The sequence below is a fragment of the Oncorhynchus keta genome, chromosome 17, assembly GCF_023373465.1.
Source record: "Oncorhynchus keta strain PuntledgeMale-10-30-2019 chromosome 17, Oket_V2, whole genome shotgun sequence".
Lineage (NCBI taxonomy): Eukaryota > Metazoa > Chordata > Actinopteri > Salmoniformes > Salmonidae > Oncorhynchus > Oncorhynchus keta.
This window is the reverse complement of record NC_068437.1, coordinates 9,779,542-9,797,489: the sequence shown is the minus strand read 5'-3', so window position 1 is coordinate 9,797,489 and position 17,948 is coordinate 9,779,542. Positions and strand designations below refer to the sequence as shown.

At 44.1% G+C, this 17,948-nt stretch overlaps 1 protein-coding gene across 11 annotated transcripts in view; it reads right to left on the bottom strand.

Annotated features, from left to right (window-relative positions):
- Positions 1–17,948, bottom strand: part of myo9ab (myosin IXAb) — a 229,007-nt gene that overhangs the window by 15,193 nt on the left and 195,866 nt on the right. For all 11 annotated transcript variants that reach the window (XM_052465410.1, XM_052465411.1, XM_052465404.1 and 8 more), the window contains 6 exons: positions 12,481–12,695; positions 10,627–10,743; positions 7,870–8,058; positions 4,249–4,296; positions 4,036–4,147; positions 1,675–1,736 (listed from right to left, as the gene is read on the bottom strand). In XM_052465410.1, the coding sequence (XP_052321370.1) occupies positions 1,675–1,736; positions 4,036–4,147; positions 4,249–4,296; positions 7,870–8,058; positions 10,627–10,743; positions 12,481–12,695 (743 nt within the window). The remainder of the gene's footprint in view (positions 1–1,674; positions 1,737–4,035; positions 4,148–4,248; positions 4,297–7,869; positions 8,059–10,626; positions 10,744–12,480; positions 12,696–17,948) is intronic.

The window sequence follows — 17,948 nt, the reverse complement described above, 5'->3', positions numbered from 1 at the left end:
AAAAGTTGAACACAAGGCAAACATTGTTAGCCTATAGGGTCCCGTAAATGTTTTGCCTTTTAAAAATGCATTTCGTGCCATTCTATGTCATTTTACATGACTGGAGACTTAGAAGAATCTTCCTACTGCGTAAAAGATCGAAATAACAGGCAAACTGAGAATCTGAGCTCAATAAAAACAACCTCGTCTTGAATCCATCAATATACTAGGTGTGTTGAGACACATATTGTGCAATACGAGGAGGAAGTTATAGTCCTAAAAAAGCTTTCCAGTTTCCAGTCAATGTTGCGCAGCTCACTCACCGGCGGCGATGGTCGACGCACTAGTGCCAAAAAAAAGCATACATTCTCGTTTTACTTTGTACAATAGGCTACTGTTCGCTTGACCTATTTGGGAGTTGAGAAAATATTGTGGTAGCCTACAGACAGATTAGAGTCTTCTCTTTCAGCAGGAGCAATTTGCTTTCCAACCTGTGTTTCCCCGCAATTGTATTTGAAATATTGCGAAAGGCCTGTTTTGGCTGCATGCTGTTCCCCGACAGATTTAACCACTCGTTCCCGACCCCTTGTGATTGGGCTACACACAATTCACAGCTAGGCAATAACACTTTTAAAAAAAGCTATAAGGAAATAAATGACGAAGTGCTACGCCGGAGAGATGAGAGCTGCAGGCTCGTGTCTATCAGAGCAGAGGGAGAGATCATAGAAAGTCAATCTCATCCTCGGGGCGGCAGCATACAAGTCCAATGCGGGAGCATTGGACTTGTAACCAAAAGGTTGCAAGTTCAAATCCCTGAGCTGACAAGGTACAAATCTGTCGTTCTGCCCCTGAACTAGGCAATTCCTAGGCAGTCATTGAAAATAAGAATTTGTTCTTAACTGACTGCCTATTTAAATAAATCCGCGCTCTGTGTGAGATAGACTAATTTCATGTCAAATACCACAACTTTATATAAGTGAGATCTATTGAAAACATAATGTATGTTTTTGTCCAACCTTTTTAAATATATATCGGTACTTTATAACCGACTCGAACTACACTCACACGTCGATATTTACTGGAATAACGTTTGAAGATTGTTTTCTCTTGCTTCTCTCTCTTCCCACGGCAACATGTTGGTCTCAAGGCTACAATGTAGAGCCAACCATGAGCCCCGGCCTGACCTTAATTCTTATCCGGCGCAGGCTGAAAATGTACGCTTTCACATTATGTTTTTTAAGGGGGCAGGAGGCAACTCGAATTAACCCTGATTGCTTTAAAAAAAAATATATATGTACATGGCAAACGGTGAAGATTATTTTTCATGCCACGAGACGCACAGGTTCTGGAACGAAACGGTCCAAAACTAAGAGGAGCCAAATTAAGCACTAGCTAGCCAGCCCAAAGAGAGAGCATTGCATTATGGGTTTTGTAGTTGACTTGAGCTGCAACAGATTTCCTCAATGATTTTCACATTGCTACCAACCTTGTTATAACCACAAAATTTGTTCATAATTTTTTTGATTGGTTTTCCCCATATTTGTGTTATTTAACACTGTTAATCATAGGAATTAGTGGTTTGGATGGATTATCCCTTTAAAAACTAAAACATCTCTGCAAGTACTTAATTGTCTCTTGCCTGATACTCTATTCCTTCTTTACATTCTTAATAATTAATACACAATAGCCTCTTACCTTTTTGCTACATTTCGTGGTCATCCTAGAGCAGCACTTTCTATGGCAGGCGTACCGACACACTGCCGAAGAGGACACAGAGTCAGACACAATCTCTACACCCTTATCCAACCTATCAACGCTAAGTCTCCAACTGTTAACAACAAGCAATCTGCATCCCCTAACCTTTAAGCAACGTTCTAGCAATGCTTCGTGTCCAACCACAACCTGTCATTCAACAAGCAGACCACAAAAGGCTTAAATATAGAGCAGGCAGTCTGGAGAGAGAAAGCTGCCAATGCCTGTGCTCGAGTGAACATTAGAGAGCGGATGGAGAGGAGATAGATTTATGAGAACAGCTGGACACAATTTGATTAGAGACACTTAAGAGGCAGCACAGGAAGAGGGCGTGTGTGTGTGTGTGTGTGTGTGTGTGTGTGTGTGTGTGTGTGTGTGTGTGTGTGTGTGGAGTGGAAGGCTGGTAGTGTGTGTGTGTGTGTGTGTGGGGGGGGGTTGTATATGTGTGTGTATGTAATAGTGGGAGTCTGTGTGTGTGTGTGTGGAGTGGAAGGGTGGTAATGTGTGTGTGTGTGTGTGTGTGTGTGTGTGTGTGTGTGTGTGTGTGTGTGTGTGTGTGTGTGTGTGTGTGTGTGTGTGTGTGTGTGTGTGTGTGTGTGTGTGTGTGTGTGTGTGTGTGTGAGTGGAAGGGTGGTAGTGTGTGTGTGTGTGTGGGGGGGTTATGTGTGTGTATGTAATGGTGGGAGTCTGTGTGTGTGTGTGGAGTGGAAGGGTGGTAATGTGTGTGTGTGTGTGTGTGGAGTGGAAGGGTGGTAATGTGTGTGTGTGGGGGGGGGGTTGTATATGTGTGTGTATGTAATGGTGGGAGTCTGTGTGTGTGTGTGTGGAGTGGAAGGGTGGTAATGTGTGTGTGTGTGGGGGGGTTGTATATGTGTGTGTATGTAATGGTGGGAGTCTGTGTGTGTTTGTATATATCAGTGGAGGCTCCTCCTCAGAGGAGGGGGAGGACCATCCTAGTCAGTCAATTTCAGAAAAATGGAAATAGTGAAACATTTAATAAGATTAGATACAACTATACTAAATATATTCACGTAACAGGAAAGTATTCACACCCTTTACCTTTTTCCACATGTTGTTGTGTTACAGCCTGAATTTAAAATTGATAACATTTAGATTTTGTGTCACTGGCCTACACACAATACCCCATCATGTCAAAGTGGAATTATGTTTCATTTTTTTTTTAAACAAATGAATAAAAAAATAAAAAGCTGAAATGTCTCGAGTCAAGTATTCAACCCTTTTCTTCATATTTTCAAGTATGGTGGTGGCTGCATTATATTATGGGTAGCTTGTCATCGGCATTGACTGGGGAGATTTTTTGGGAGGTGATGAAAAGAAACAGAAACGAGCTAAGCATAGGCAAAACTCCTCCAGGAAAACTTGAATCAGTCTGTTTTCCAACAGTCACTGGGAGACAAATTCACCTTTCAGCAGGACAATAACTCAAAAACACAAGGCCAAATATACACTAGAGTTGCTTACCAAGACGACATTGAATGTTCCAGAGTGGCCTAGTTACAGTTTTGACTTAAATTGGGTTGAAAATCTATGGCAAGACTTGAAAATGGCTGTCTAGCAATGATCAACAACCACCTTGACAGAGCTTGAAGAATTTTAAAAAAGAATAATGGTAAAATATTGTACAATCCAGGTGTACAAAGCTCTTAAGAGACTTACCCAGGAAGACTCATTGCTGTAATCGTTGCCAAAGGTGATTCTAACATGTATTGGCTTAGGGGGTTGAATACTTATCTAATCAAGATATTAGTGTTTCATTTTGTATAAATTCTTAAAACATTTGACTTTTTCTTCCATTTTGACAGAGTATTTTGTTTAGATTGTTGACAACAAAAAAAAGACAATCAAATCCAGTTTAATCCCACTTTGTAACAACAAAATGTGGGAAAAGTCAAGGGATGTGAATACTTTGTGAAGGCAGTGTATACCAAATACAACAGGTACCTTACCCAGAAATGCTTACTTACAAGCCCCTAACCAACAACACATTTTGAAGAAAATAGAGTTAAGAAGTATTTACTAAATAAACTAAAGTAAAAAATCTAAAAAGTAACAATGAGGCTATATACAGGGGATACCGGTACCGAGTCAATGTGCTGGGGTACAGGTTAGTCGAGGTCATTTGTACATGTAGGTAGGTGTAAAGTGACTATGACTAGATCATAAACAGCGAGTAGCAGCAGTGTGAAAATAAACAAAGAGAACAGTCTATGACTTGGGTGACTGGAGTCGTTGACCATTTTTTTTGTGTGGAGTGGAACTGTTAATGTCTGTGTGTGAACTCACGTTTGCAAACGCAGGCCCGGTCCATCATCCAGATAAGAGAGGAGCAGTATTCGCAGTAGGTGGGGATGCTGTACTGGGTGGACTTGAAGATGTGCCCATTGTGCTCCTCAACCTACAGAGGGTGATAGAGGGGCTCAACTCAGTTTGCCATAAAGATACAGCCATCAAATGCATTACGAAGCGTAGAGATACGGTATAGAATATAGTACTCACAATGTCAGGTTCCTTTTTCCTCCTCTTCTTGCGTTCTGGTTTGGGGGCCTAAAAACAGGAGACAGACAGACCAGTGACTAGTCCCATCAGGCCTTCGCCCATCAAGCCTTCGCCCACCCATCCATCCAACATGCCATGCACCCACCCATCCATCCAACATGCCATGCACCCACCCATCCATCCAACATGCCATGCACCCACCCATCCATCCAACATGCACCCACCCATCCATCCAACATGCACCCACCCATCCATCCAACATGCCATGCACCCACCCATCCATCCAACATGCACCCACCCATACATCCAACATGCCATGCACCCACCCATACATCCAACACAGTGTTAATGTTGGCAATCTTTTTTTTACATTTAGTCTGGTCTTCATCATTTTGACTAAAATATCGCTTAGTCACATTTTTGGTCATTTAAATAACGACTAGGTGTAGTTATGGTTAAAAATGACAAAAACATTGGGCCATTTTTGTTAACTAAATGCCCTTCATTTGTCACATTTGAGTCAAATCACATTTGTATTGCCTCCTTAACCTATAGTACACACAAATCACTGACTTCCATGTGCACAAACATACATAGCCTTGTCCTGCATAACATCCTATTCTCTTCCCAACAGCAGACATATGACACACGCATCTAGGAATATATACAAATGATCTAGCCATGTAAAATCCCAATTCAGCCTACAGAATTATTGCACAATACATACACAACAAACTGACACATACAAGCACGGAGACGGGGCGAGAGAGAGAAGCACAATCACCAGATGGTTGTTGCCGCAAAGTGGTATGGGGCTGCACCTCATCATTGCCTTTTGTTATCAACGTTCCACGGACTGCACCTCAGTCGCATCATTGCCTTTTGTTATCAACGTTCCACGGACTGCACCTCAGTCGCATCATTGCCTTTTGTTATCAACGTTCCACGGACTGCACCTCAGTCGCATCATTGCCTTTTGTTATCAACGTTCCACGGACTGCACCTCAGTCGCATCATTGCCTTATGTTATCAACGTTCCACGGACTGCACCTCAGTCGCATCATTGCCTTTTGTTATCAACGTTCCACGGACTGCACCTCAGTCGCATCATTGCCTTTTGTTATCAACGTTCCACGGACTGCACCTCAGTCGCATCATTGCCTTTTGTTATCAACGTTCCACGGACTGCACCTCAGTCGCATCATTGCCTTTTGTTATCAACGTTCCACGGACTGCACCTCAGTCGCATCATTGCCTTTTGTTATCAACGTTCCACGGACTGCACCTCAGTCGCATCATTGCCTTTTGTTATCAACGTTCCACGGACTGCACCTCATCATTGCCTTTTGTTATCAACGTTCCACGGACTGCACCTCATCATTGCCTTTTGTTATCAACGTTCCACGGACTGCACCTCATCATTGCCTTTTGTTATCAACGTTCCACGGACTGCACCTCATCATTGCCTTTTGTTATCAACGTTCCACGGACTGCACCTCATCATTGCCTTTTGTTATCAACGTTCCACGGACTGCACCTCATCATTGCCTTTTGTTATCAACGTTCCACGGACTGCACCTCAGTCGCATCATTGCCTTTTGTTATCAACGTTCCACGGACTGCACCTCAGTCGCATCATTGCCTTTTGTTATCAACGTTCCACGGACTGCACCTCAGTCGCATCATTGCCTTTTGTTATCAACGTTCCACGGACGCCGAAGCCACATTGATGTCCAAAAGTAGAACGACAGCTAATGACCGTTTCGCCCAGTGATGTAGTCGAGTCACTAAACCTAGAGTCCGAATCGAGTCCCAATAGTCAAGTCCGAGTCCCCAATGGTCGAGTCCATATGGCTGGAGTCCTGGTCCAAGTGCTGAGTCACTGGGTCCAAATTGACTAAAAATAAAGTTATTTAACCAGTCGGTTATAGTGTAGTGGCAAGAGGAATTTAGTCAAATTGTTTGCCACCTCTTTTACTTTCTTTGTGTGTCACCAAATGTTTACGTATAGGCTACTGGTAATGTTACTAATGCTGCAGATGGAATTCCATGAATAGAGCCAATGTTATTCCCAGGGGAGAACGACTGCCCCCGCGCTCATTGAAGCCACAGAAGTTCAAGGCCGACCGCGGTACTTCAGGCATTGTTAGCAGAAAACAGGATCCCGCATGATAGTGAATAGGCAAATGGCGATCTTCGTTGTCAACCTTTGTGTACCGGTAAATAAATACAACATTCGAAGACAATCATGGCACCATTAATTGCTTCTAATACACCCGATGCATGTCCTTGAACTGATTCTTTTAAAAATAATCAAACACAGAAGACGTTTTAAGGAGAATTGAGTTGCTAATGGCAGCCTGCAGAGCCTATCTGAACGTTCCAAAATGTTGCATCCTGCTGTACGCGGCCCAGTAGCCTAAAACTGTTAAGTAGCCTAGTTCTAGAATGGCCAGCAATATGCTTTATGAATGTAAAACACGACCCACCAATGTACGATAGAAACGAAGAAACAGCATTATGGGCATTATGGGTCTTTTGAACTGTAATCTCTCAAGCCGTTTTCTCTGAGAGAAAGAGAAAGACATGGCTACAGAATCTGGCTATGAAATGCAGTGGAGAAGGTAGGAGGGTTGAGCGAGTCTACAAAATCAAAGACAGACTACTTCTCTATACTGAAGTGAGAGAAAAACATACCTAGACTGTTTTTTGTTCTCTTAAACTCAATGCTGCTATTGTTTCAAATTTCTTGAAGCAGCTTGTGTTTTTTATACCCCTTTTTCTCCCCAATTGCTAGTTACAATCTTGTCTCATTGCTGCAACTCCCGTCTGGGCTCAGGGAGAGGCGACGGTCGAGAGCCGTGCGTTCTCCGAAACACAACCCAACCAAGCCACAATGCCCACTTAACCCGGAAGCCAGCCGCACCAATGTGTCGGAGGAAACACCGTGCACCTGGCGACATTGTCAGCATACACTGCGCCCAGCCCGCCACAGGAGTCGCTAGTGCGCGATGGGACAAGGACATCCCTGCTGGCCAAACCCTCCCCTAACCCGGACGACGCTGGGCCAATTATGCGGTGCACAATAGGTCACCCGGTCGCAGCCGGCTGTGACAGAGCCTTGACTCGAACCCAGAATCTCTAGTGGCACAGCTAGCACTGCGATGCAGTGCCTTAGACTGCGCCACTCGGGAGGCCATAGCTTGTGTTTGTTAACCAGGCAAAGGGTAGCTATTTAGAAAGCTGGTGGTGATTGGTTTGCTACAGGGAAGCAAGAGAGTTGCCTGCACGATGTGTATAATCGAAAGCGGAGCCAGAGCGGCGCCTGTCTGCCTACACCCCCTTGCCTACTCCCCTGCAGCTCACCAGCTGATGTAGGCTGTGTGTGCCGGGTGTCACGTGTCCTTCGCACTGCTGTCACTATTTCTGTTGACAAAATGAACACTGATCCAACATGCCACACATCAGCTTGTAAGACTGCTCTAGGATTTCCATCTCAAATGGGACTGACCTGTCGAAGCACATTCTAAAAAATCAACACACACGCATTGACACATGTACGGACGCAAGCACACCCACCCAGCCAGCCAAAATCCTTCCACCCACTCACACAAACCCTACCTTGCCGATGGTGCTGTCCATGGGCTTGTACTCGGTCATGAACTCATCAAGGAAGACCTTGAAGGTGTTGACCCAGACCTTGACGGGCGACTCGCTCCAGTCCCTCTGCTCCAGCCGCATGCTCTTCTCCAGGATGTGTTCAAACAGGGCGTACAGGTCCTTATAGCGGATACTCTTACCGTCATCCATCTGGAGGAGAGGGAAAGGGGGGGACGAAGAGATGGGGGGGGTTGGGATGAGGGAACGAGGAGAAGAAGATATTAGCGGGAAAAAAGCCCATATGTGTTACTGCAAAGAGTTTTGAGATCTTGTGAGAGAGTGTTATAATGCAATCGATGACAGTACTACCGTCTAAAGTAGTATGGGACTGGCAGAGATGAGGAGGAAAGTAGTAGTGAGGGTGGCAAGATTACAAAAATCGATGAATGTGCTACAATACAGTCAGCCACTGTCCAAGTAAAGAAGCATTTGTGGTCACTGACGGTTGTGATTGGTGTGCCCAGTACCTTGAGGCCCACTGTAGAAGTGATCGTGACCAGTGCCCAAGAAAACAAAGGTGGCATGGCCAAATGACTATCGCCCCATCGCACTCACCCCTTTCATCATGAAATGCTTTGAGAGGTTGGTCATGGCCCACATCAAGGCTAGCATGCCAGGCACACTGGACCCACTCCAATTTTCTCTTTGGACAAGAGGAACACCTATGTGAGAATGCTGTTCATTGAGTACAGTTCAGCATTCAACACTATTGTTCTTTCCAAGATCGTCACCGAGTACAAAGCCCTGGGTCTGGGCGCTACCCTCTACAACTGGATCCTGAACTTCCTGATGGGCAGACCACAGGCTGTGAGGATTGGCAATACCTCCTCCACACTGACTCTTAACACAGGGTTGTGTCCTCAGCCCTCTGCTGTACTCCCTGTTCAGATACGACTGCGTGGCTTTGCACGGCACCAACTCCATCAACAAGTTTGCTGACGAAACCACTGTTGTAGGCCTGATAACCAACAACGACGAGTCAGCCAATAGGGTGGAGGTAAGTGTTTGTGGTGCTAGGACAAGAACCCGTCCCTCAACATCAGCAAAACAAAGGAATTGATTGTTGACTTCAGGAAGCAGAAGAGGGAACACGCCCTGGTCCACATCAACGGGACTGCAGTAGAGCGAGTCAGCAGTTTTTAGTTCCTCTGCGTCCACCGAGGACTTGCCATGGACCAACAACACCACCACTCTTGTCAAGAGGGTGCAGCAGCGTCTCTATTTCCTAAGGTGGCTGAAGAATATTGGCACGCCACCCCCGGGTCCTCTCCAAATACTACAAATGCACCATTGAGAGCGTCTCAACCGGTGGCATCACGGCCTGGTACGGGAATTGCTCCGTAGAAACAAATACTAAACTTTTTACTACACATAAGTGAATTTGTCCCAATACTTTTGGTCCCCTAAAGTAGGGGGACTATGTACAAAAAGGTCTGTAATTTCTAAACGGTTCACCCGATATGGATGGAAAATACCCTCAAATTAAAGCTGACAGTCTGCACTTTAACCTCATAGTCATTGTATCATTTCAAATCCAAAGTGCTCGAGTACAGAGCAAAAACACAAAATGTGTCACTGTCCCAATAAAAACTCACTTTATTTGGTCACTTCAGCTGTGATACAAATCTTATCAAAATATGGGCTAGGCTACATGACACGATGGATGCAACTATGATTTGAAAACGTTGGGGAATAAATGCATGCGTTGTTTCTTGCCTTAGACTGCACACAAACAGTGATACAATTCTCACCCATCAGAGTATTCTGAATTTAATCTAGACTTTACATATACTAAATAATATGTGTGTGAAATTAGTTTGATTTAGAATGGACCAATAGACATGTCATCGGTATGCACTTAAATAGCGAAAGGAGGATGCTTTTCCTGCAGTTCATTTTCATGCCAGCCAGGTAGGCTACTCAGGTTGTAAAGGAAATCAATGTTCTTAATATTAGGAAAGTTGAGAAATAAATATAGCAAGCCTATAGAAAGCTGATGGTATCCTCCTCTTTTTAAAAGAGGCCATCAAACACCTATAGAAATGTTGCGCAACATGGGCTTACAGGAACACACATTTTATTCCATGCATCAACCAGCTATGAGGAGTTGGCTTTTTATACACAAGAGGTGATCCTACTCTGCTCAAACTCTGAATGCCAGGGCTCTAATGAAGTGTCTGATTTGATTTTCCGTTGCATTTACATTGATGACAGAATGATTAAAGGGACAATATAGCGCTGAGTATCAGGCCGCTAGAACGTTTCGTAGCCTTCTAATGACCAACAGCGGGCGTCAGAGTGCATTTTTGGAGAAACCTAGTTACCGTAACTCAACGGTCATGTGGAATGTGACGGTGGTCATGACACGTGACTGCCAGTGTGGCAGAAATACAGTAGCCGTAGCAGCCCTACTAACACACACACACCCATCACAATTGCTGCTACTAGACTCTTATTTAATTGCTAATCTCCCTTTGCTGATACACGTGTAATTACTGTACTATAAATTGTGCCTTCCTATATTATACTTATACTAAAATGTTTATTCTATTCTACTGAGCCATTAACTTTATGTTCGTATTCTTATCTTTTGTTATTTCTTATTACTGTTGCGAAGGAACCTGCAAGTAAGCATTTTGTTGGACGGTGTATACCATGTGTATCCTGTACATACCTTCAAACTTGAAATGACAGCGAGACAACCATAGTGGTACTCACAGCCAGAGCGGTCGAATAGGAGTTGAATATGTTGAGGCGGAACTCCTTCAGAGCCTTCTTGAAGACCACGTCCACCAAGGTGTCCTTCTTGCCGTCCTCAGAGTCTAGGTCATTGATCTATGTGGTACAATAAATGGTCATAATAAATGCAGGTTTCCTCCATCAAACTCATCAAATGCTGTAGTCTACAAAACCTAAAGTATGCTGCTGCTGTGTAAATATGTGACTATCGTATTATACGGTATAGTACAATACAGCACAGCTGTAGCATTCTGGTGTGTGTGTGGAGACATTGCTCTCGCACAGTCGCACACAGTGTCTGTGTTCGCATCACGCTGTTGCAGCCTGGTATAGCCACAGGAACAAAACAGCGGAGAAGTTGAGCCTCACGCTACAACGACCCATTATGCTGTTTATTGTCTGCATCTGCGACCGATCGCCGAGTCCACCTTTAATGATGAAGTCATTTACACGACTGCATTTGAGAATACGTGAATGCTGGTGAATGTACAATTAATTCGGGAAAAAAAATCAGATCCCCGTGACTTTCTCCACATTTTGTTACGTTACAGCCGTATTCTATAATTGAATAATGTGCTTTTTTGTCCCCCCATCATCAATATATACACAATAGCCCATAATGACAAAACAAAAACATGTTTTTAGAAATGTTTGCTCATTTATATTTTTAAAAACCCTGAAATATAACATTTACATAAGTATTCATAGCCTTTAATCAGTACTTTGTGAAGCACCTTCGACAGAGATTACAGCCTTGAGTCCTCTTGGGTATGATGCTAGAAGCTTGGCATAACTGTATTTGGGGAGTTTCCCCCGTTCTTCCTGGCAGATCCTCTCAAGCTCTGTCAGCGTTGCTGCACAGGTATTTTCAGGTCTCTCCAGAGATGTTCGATCGGGTTCAAGTCCGGGCTCTGGCTGTTCTATTTCGGTTTCATCAGAACAGAGAATCTCGTTTCTCATGGTCTGACAGTCTTTAGGTGCCTTTTGGCAAATTCCAAGCGGGTTTTTTCCCCCCAGGTGCCTTTTAATGAGGAGTGGCTTCCGTCTGGCCACTCTACCATAGAGGCCTGATTTGTGGAGTGCTGCAGAAATGGTTGTCCTTTTGGAAGTGACCAAGGACCTTCTCCCCTGATTGCTCAGTTTGGCGAGGCCGCTAGCTCTAGGAAGTCTTGGTGGTTCCAAACTTCTTCCATTTAAGAATGATGGAGGCCACTGTGTTCTTGGGGAGCTTCAATGCTGCAGAACACAATCCTGTCTCTGAGCTCTACGGATAATTCCTTCGACCTCATGGCGTCGTTTTTGCTCTGACATGCACTGTCAACTGTGGGACCTTATATAGACAGGTGTGTGCCTTTCCAAATCATGTCCAATCACTTGAATTTACCACAGCTGGACTCCAATCAAGTTGTAGAAACATCTCAAGGAGGATCAATGGAAACAAGATGCACATGAACTCAATTTCGAGTCTCATAGCAAAAGGTCTGAATACTTACGTAAATAAGGTATTTGTAATACATTTGCAGAAATGTCTAAAAACCTGTTTTCACTTTGTCATTATTGGTTATTGTGTGTAGATTGATGAGGATGTTTTATTTTATTTAATCCATTTTAGAATAAGGCTGTAACGAAACAAAATGTGGAAAAAGGGAGGGGAGGGGGTCTCAATACTTTCTGAACGCACTGTATGTGTACACTTCTGTGTGTGTGAGCATGCATCTCTATGTGTGTGTATTGTGTATCATCTTAAATGAGGAAACCAACAGTTTTCTCTAGTGCCCTGTGCATTTACTTGAGAGTGTTTGTAAGACAGACAGGTATACATAGTCTGTCTACCTTCTTCATGAGGAAGTCATTCATGCTCCTGTAGTCATGGGCGTTGGTGAGGATGTGCAGAGCATCGTTCTGCCACTGGGCAGGCTCTAGGGCCACGCTGCTGATCTTGACGCTGCGTCTCCGCCTCACTTTGGGAGAGGGGTCCTTGTTCTCCTTGGAATCCCGGCCCCTGGTTGCAGTCAGGTCGGGACTGTGGGGGGGAGATGACGTGCCATCTTGACCCGCAAAGCACAGAGAGACAAAGTAACGGTGTTGTGAAGACAATTGTTTTGGTTTTCTATTCAGTTGTATTTTTTAACAGCACGTCACCTGTGCCACTAGAGGCAGCAAAGCTCTAGATCACCTTTATTCTACAATCAGAAACACATACAAGGCTCTTCCTCACCCTCCCTTTGACAAATATGACCAAAAACTTTATCCTCCTGATACCTGATTACAAGCAAAAACTCTTAACTCAAAAAGTACCACTGACGCACTCAATGTGGAAGTGGCCCGATGAAGCGGATGCTAAGCTGCAGGACTGCTTCGCTAGCACAGACTGGAATGTGTTCATTGATAACATTGAAGAGTTCACCACATCAAGTAACCGGCTTCACTAATAAGTGCATTGAGCTGCTGCTTTCAAGGAGTGGGACACTAACCCAGAAGCTTAGAAGAAATCCCGCTACAACCTCCGACGAGCCATCAAAACACACAAATGTTAATACGGGACTAAGATCGAAATCCTACATTGCAGGCTCTGACGCTCGTTGAATGTGGCAGGGCTTGCAAACTATCACAGATTACAATGCAAAACCAAGCCGTGAGCCGCCCATTGACGTGAGCCTACCAGACAAGCTAAATGCCTTCTATGCTCACTTCGAGGGAACCATCACTGAACCATACATGAGGGAACCAGCAGTTCCTGGACGAAGTTGTGTTATCTCGCTCTCCTTAGCCGATGTGAATAGGACATTTAAACAGGTTAACATTTACAAAGCCGTGGGCCGGACAGATTACCAGGAAGTGTACTTCGGGGCTGGCGGGTGTCTTCAGTGACATTTTCAAAATCTTCCTAACCCAGTATGAAATAACTACATGTTTCAAGCAGACCACCATAGTCCCTGTGACCAAGAATGCCAAGATATCTTGTCTAAATGACTATAGCACCGTAGCACTCATCTGTAGCCATGAAATGCTTTGAAAGGCTGGTCATTGCTCACATCAACACCATCATCCAAGACACCTTGGACCCACTCCAATTTGCATACCGCCCCAACAGATCCACAGATGACACAATTCATTTCGCAGCCCATACGAGCCTCTCCCACTTGGACAAGAGTCACACCTATGTGAGAACGCTGTTCATTGACAACAGCTCAGTGTTCCAACACCATAGAGCCCTCTAAGCTCATCACTAAGCACAGAACCCTAGGACTGAACACCTCCCTCCGCAATTGGCCCTGACGGGCCATCCCAGGTGGTGAGGGTGGGCAACAACACATCCACCAAGCTGACACTCAACACGGGGGCCCCACTTGGGGTGTGTGCTTAGTCTTCTCCTTAATTCCCTGTTCACCCACAACTGCGTGGCTGCGCACGGCTCCAACACCATCATTAAGCTTGCTGACGACACGACAGTGGTAGGCCTGATCACCGACAACGATGAGACCGCCTATAAAGAGAAGGGCAGTGACCTGGCAGTGTGGTGCCAGGACAACAACCTCTCCCCTCAACGTCAGCAAGACAAACTAGCTGATTGTGGACTACAGGAAATTGAGGGCCGAGCACGGCCCCATGCACATCAACAGGGCTGCAGCGGAGCAGGTCGAGAGCTTCAAAATCCTTGGTTTCCACATCACTAAGGAATAATTGATTTATTATACATTTTGTTATCCTTATTTTACCTGGTAAGTTGACTGAGACATTCTCATTTACAGCAACGACCTGGGGAAAAGTTACAGGGGAGAGGGGGGGTGAACCAATTGTAAGCTGTAAAATAACATGGTCCATACACACCAGCAGTTGTGAAGACACGACAATGGCTCTTCCCCCCCCAGTAATTCACAAGGGCTGAGCTCCTTGCCATCCAGGACTTCTATACCAGGTGGTGTCAGAGGGAGGCCCTACAAATTGTCAAAGACTCCAGCTACCCAAGCCACGAACTGTTCTCTCTGCTACCACACAGCACACGGTACCGATGTACCAAGTCTGGAACCAACAGGTCCCTGAACAGCTTCAAGACATGACTACTAAATAGTTAAACAAACAGATACCCTTTTTGAGCTAACTCTTTTGACTCATCACATAAGCTGCTGTTAATGTTCATTACCTATTCTGTTGCCTAGTCACTTCACCCCTACCTATATGAACATACAGTTGAAGTCAGAACTTTCCATACACTTAGGTTGGAGTCATTAAAAGTTGTTTTTCAACCACTCCACAAATGTCTTGTTAACAAACTATAGTTTTGGCAAGTCAGTTAGGACATCTACTTTGTGCATTACACAAGTAATTTTTCCAACAATTGTTTACAGACAGATTATTTCACTTACAATTCACTGTATCACAATTCTAGTGGGCCAGAGGTTTACATACACTAAGTTGACTGTTGCTTTAAACAGCTTGGAAAATTCCAGAAAACGATGTCATGGCTTTAGAAGCTTCTGATAGGCTAATTGACATAATTTGAGTCAATTGAAGGTGTACCTGTGGATATATTTCAAGGCCTACCTTCAAGCTCAGTGCTTGACATCATGTGAAAATCAAAAGAAATCAGCCAAGACTTCAGAAAAATAATTGTAGACCTCCACAAGTCAGCTTCATACCTGGGAGCAATTTCCAAACACCTGAAGGTACCACGTTCATCTGTACAAACAATAGTACGCAAGTATGAACACCATGGGACCACGTAGCCGTCATACCGCTCAGGAAGGAGATGCGTTCTGTCTCCGAGAGATGAACGTACTTTGGTGCGAAAAAATCCCAGAACGACAGCAAAGGACCTTGTGAAGATGCTGAAGGAAACAGGTACAAAAGTATCTATAGCCACAGTAAAACGAGTCCTATATTAACATAACCTGAAAGGCAGGTCAGCAAGGAAGAAGCCACTGCTCCAAAACCCCCATAAAAAAAACAGACAAAGATGGTACTCTTTGGAGAAATGTTCTCTGGTCTGATGAAACAAAAATAGAACTGTTTGGCCATAATAATAATATAATAATGACCATCGTTATGTTTGGAGGAAAAATGCTTGCAAGCCGAAGAACACCATCTCAACCATGAAGCACGGGGGTGGAAGCCTCATGTTGTGGGGGTGCTTTGCTGCAGGAAGGACTAGTGCACTTCACAAAACAGATGGCATCACGAGGATGGAAAATTATGTGGATATATTGAAGAAACATCTCAAGACATCCGTCAGGAAGTTAAAGCGTGCTCGTAAATGGGTCTTCCAAATGGACAATGACCCCAAGCATACTTCCAAAGTTGTGGCAAAATGGCTTAAGGACAACAAAGTCAAGGTGATGGAGAGGCCATCACAAAGCCCTGACCTCAATCCTATAAAATATTTGTATGCAGAACTGAAAAAGCTTGTGCGAGCAAGGAACCCTTACAAACCTGGCTCAGTTTCACCAGCTCTGTCAGGAGGAATGGGCCAAAATTTTACCCAACTTAGTTGTGGGATGCTTGTGGAAGGCTACCCAAAACGTTTGACCCAAGTTAAACAATTCATAGCCAATGCTACCAAATACTAATTTAGTGTATGTAAACTTCTGACCCACTGGGAATGTGATGAAAGAAATAAAAGCTGAAATAAATCACTCAACTATTATTCGGACATTTCACATTCTTAAAATAAAGTGGTGATCCTAACTGACCTTAGACAGGGATTTTGACTAGAATTAAATGTCAGGAATAGTGAAAAACTGAGTTTAAATGTATTTGTGTAAGGTGTATGTAAACTTCGACTTCAACTGTATATACAGTCGGGCAAAAAAGTATTTTGTCAGCCACCAATTGTGCAGGTTCTCCCACTTAAAAAGATGAGGCCTGTAATTTTCATCATAGGTACACTTCAACTATGACAGACAAAATGAGAAGAAAAATCCAGAAAATCACATTGTAGGATTTTTAATGAATTTATTTGCAAATTATGGTGGAAAATAAGTATTTGGTCACCTACAAACAAGCAAGATTTCTGGCTCTCACAGACCTGTAACTTCTTCTTTAAGAGGCTTCTCTGTCCTCCACTCGTTACCTGTATTAATGGCACCTGTTTGAACTTGTTATCAGTATAAAAGACACCTGTCCACAAACTCAAACAGTCACACTCCAAACTCCACTATGGCCAAGACCAAAGAGCTGTCAAAAGACACCAGAAACAAAATTGTAGACCTGCACCAGGCTGGGAAGACTGAATTTGCAAAAGGTAAGCAGCTTGGTTTGAAGAAATCAACTGTGGGAGCAATTATTAGGAAATGGAAGACATACAAGACCACTGATAATCTCCCTCGATCTGGGGCTCCACGCAAGATCTCACCCCGTGGGATCAAAATGATCACAAGAACTGTGAGCAAAACCCCCAGAACCACACGGGGGGACCTAGTGAATGACCTGCAGAGAGCTGGGACCAAAGTAACAAAGCCTCTACCATCAGTAACACACTACGCCGCCAGGAACTCAAATCCTGCAGTGCCAGAGATGTCCCCCGGCTTAAGCCAGTACATGTCCAGGCCCGTCTGAAGTTTGCTAGAGAGCATTTGGATGATCCAGAAGAAGATTGGGAGAATGTCATATGGTCAGATGAAACCAAAATATAATTTTTTGGTAAAAACTCAACTCGTCGTGTTTGGAGGACAAAGAATGCTGATTTACATCCAAAGAACACCATACCTACTGTGAAGCATGGGGGTGGAAACATCATGCTTTGGGGCTGTTTTTCTGCAAAGGGACGAGGACGACTGATCCGTGTAAAGGAAAGAATGAATGGGGCCATGTATCGTGAGATTTTGAGTTAAAACCTCCTTCCATCAGCAAGGGCATTGAAGATGAAACGTGGCTGGGTCTTTCAGCATGACAATGATCCCAAACACACCGCCCGGGCAACGAATGAGTGGCTTCGTAAGAAGCATTTCAAGGTGCTGGAGTGGCCTAGCCAGTCTCCAGAACTCAACCCCATAGAAAATCTTTGGAGGGAGTTGAAAGTCTGTGTTGCCCAGCAACAGCCCCAAAACATCACTGCTCTAGAGGAGATCTGCATGGAGGAATGGGCCAAAATACCAGCAACAGTGTGTGAAGACTTACAGAAAACATTTGACCTCTGTCATTGCCAACAAAGGGTATATAACAAAGTATTGAGATAAACTTTTGTTATTGACCAAATACTTATTTTCCACCATAATTTGCAAATAAATTCATTAAAAATCCTACCATGTGATTTTCTGGATTTTTTCCCCCTCATTTTGTCTGTCATAGATGAAGTGTACCTA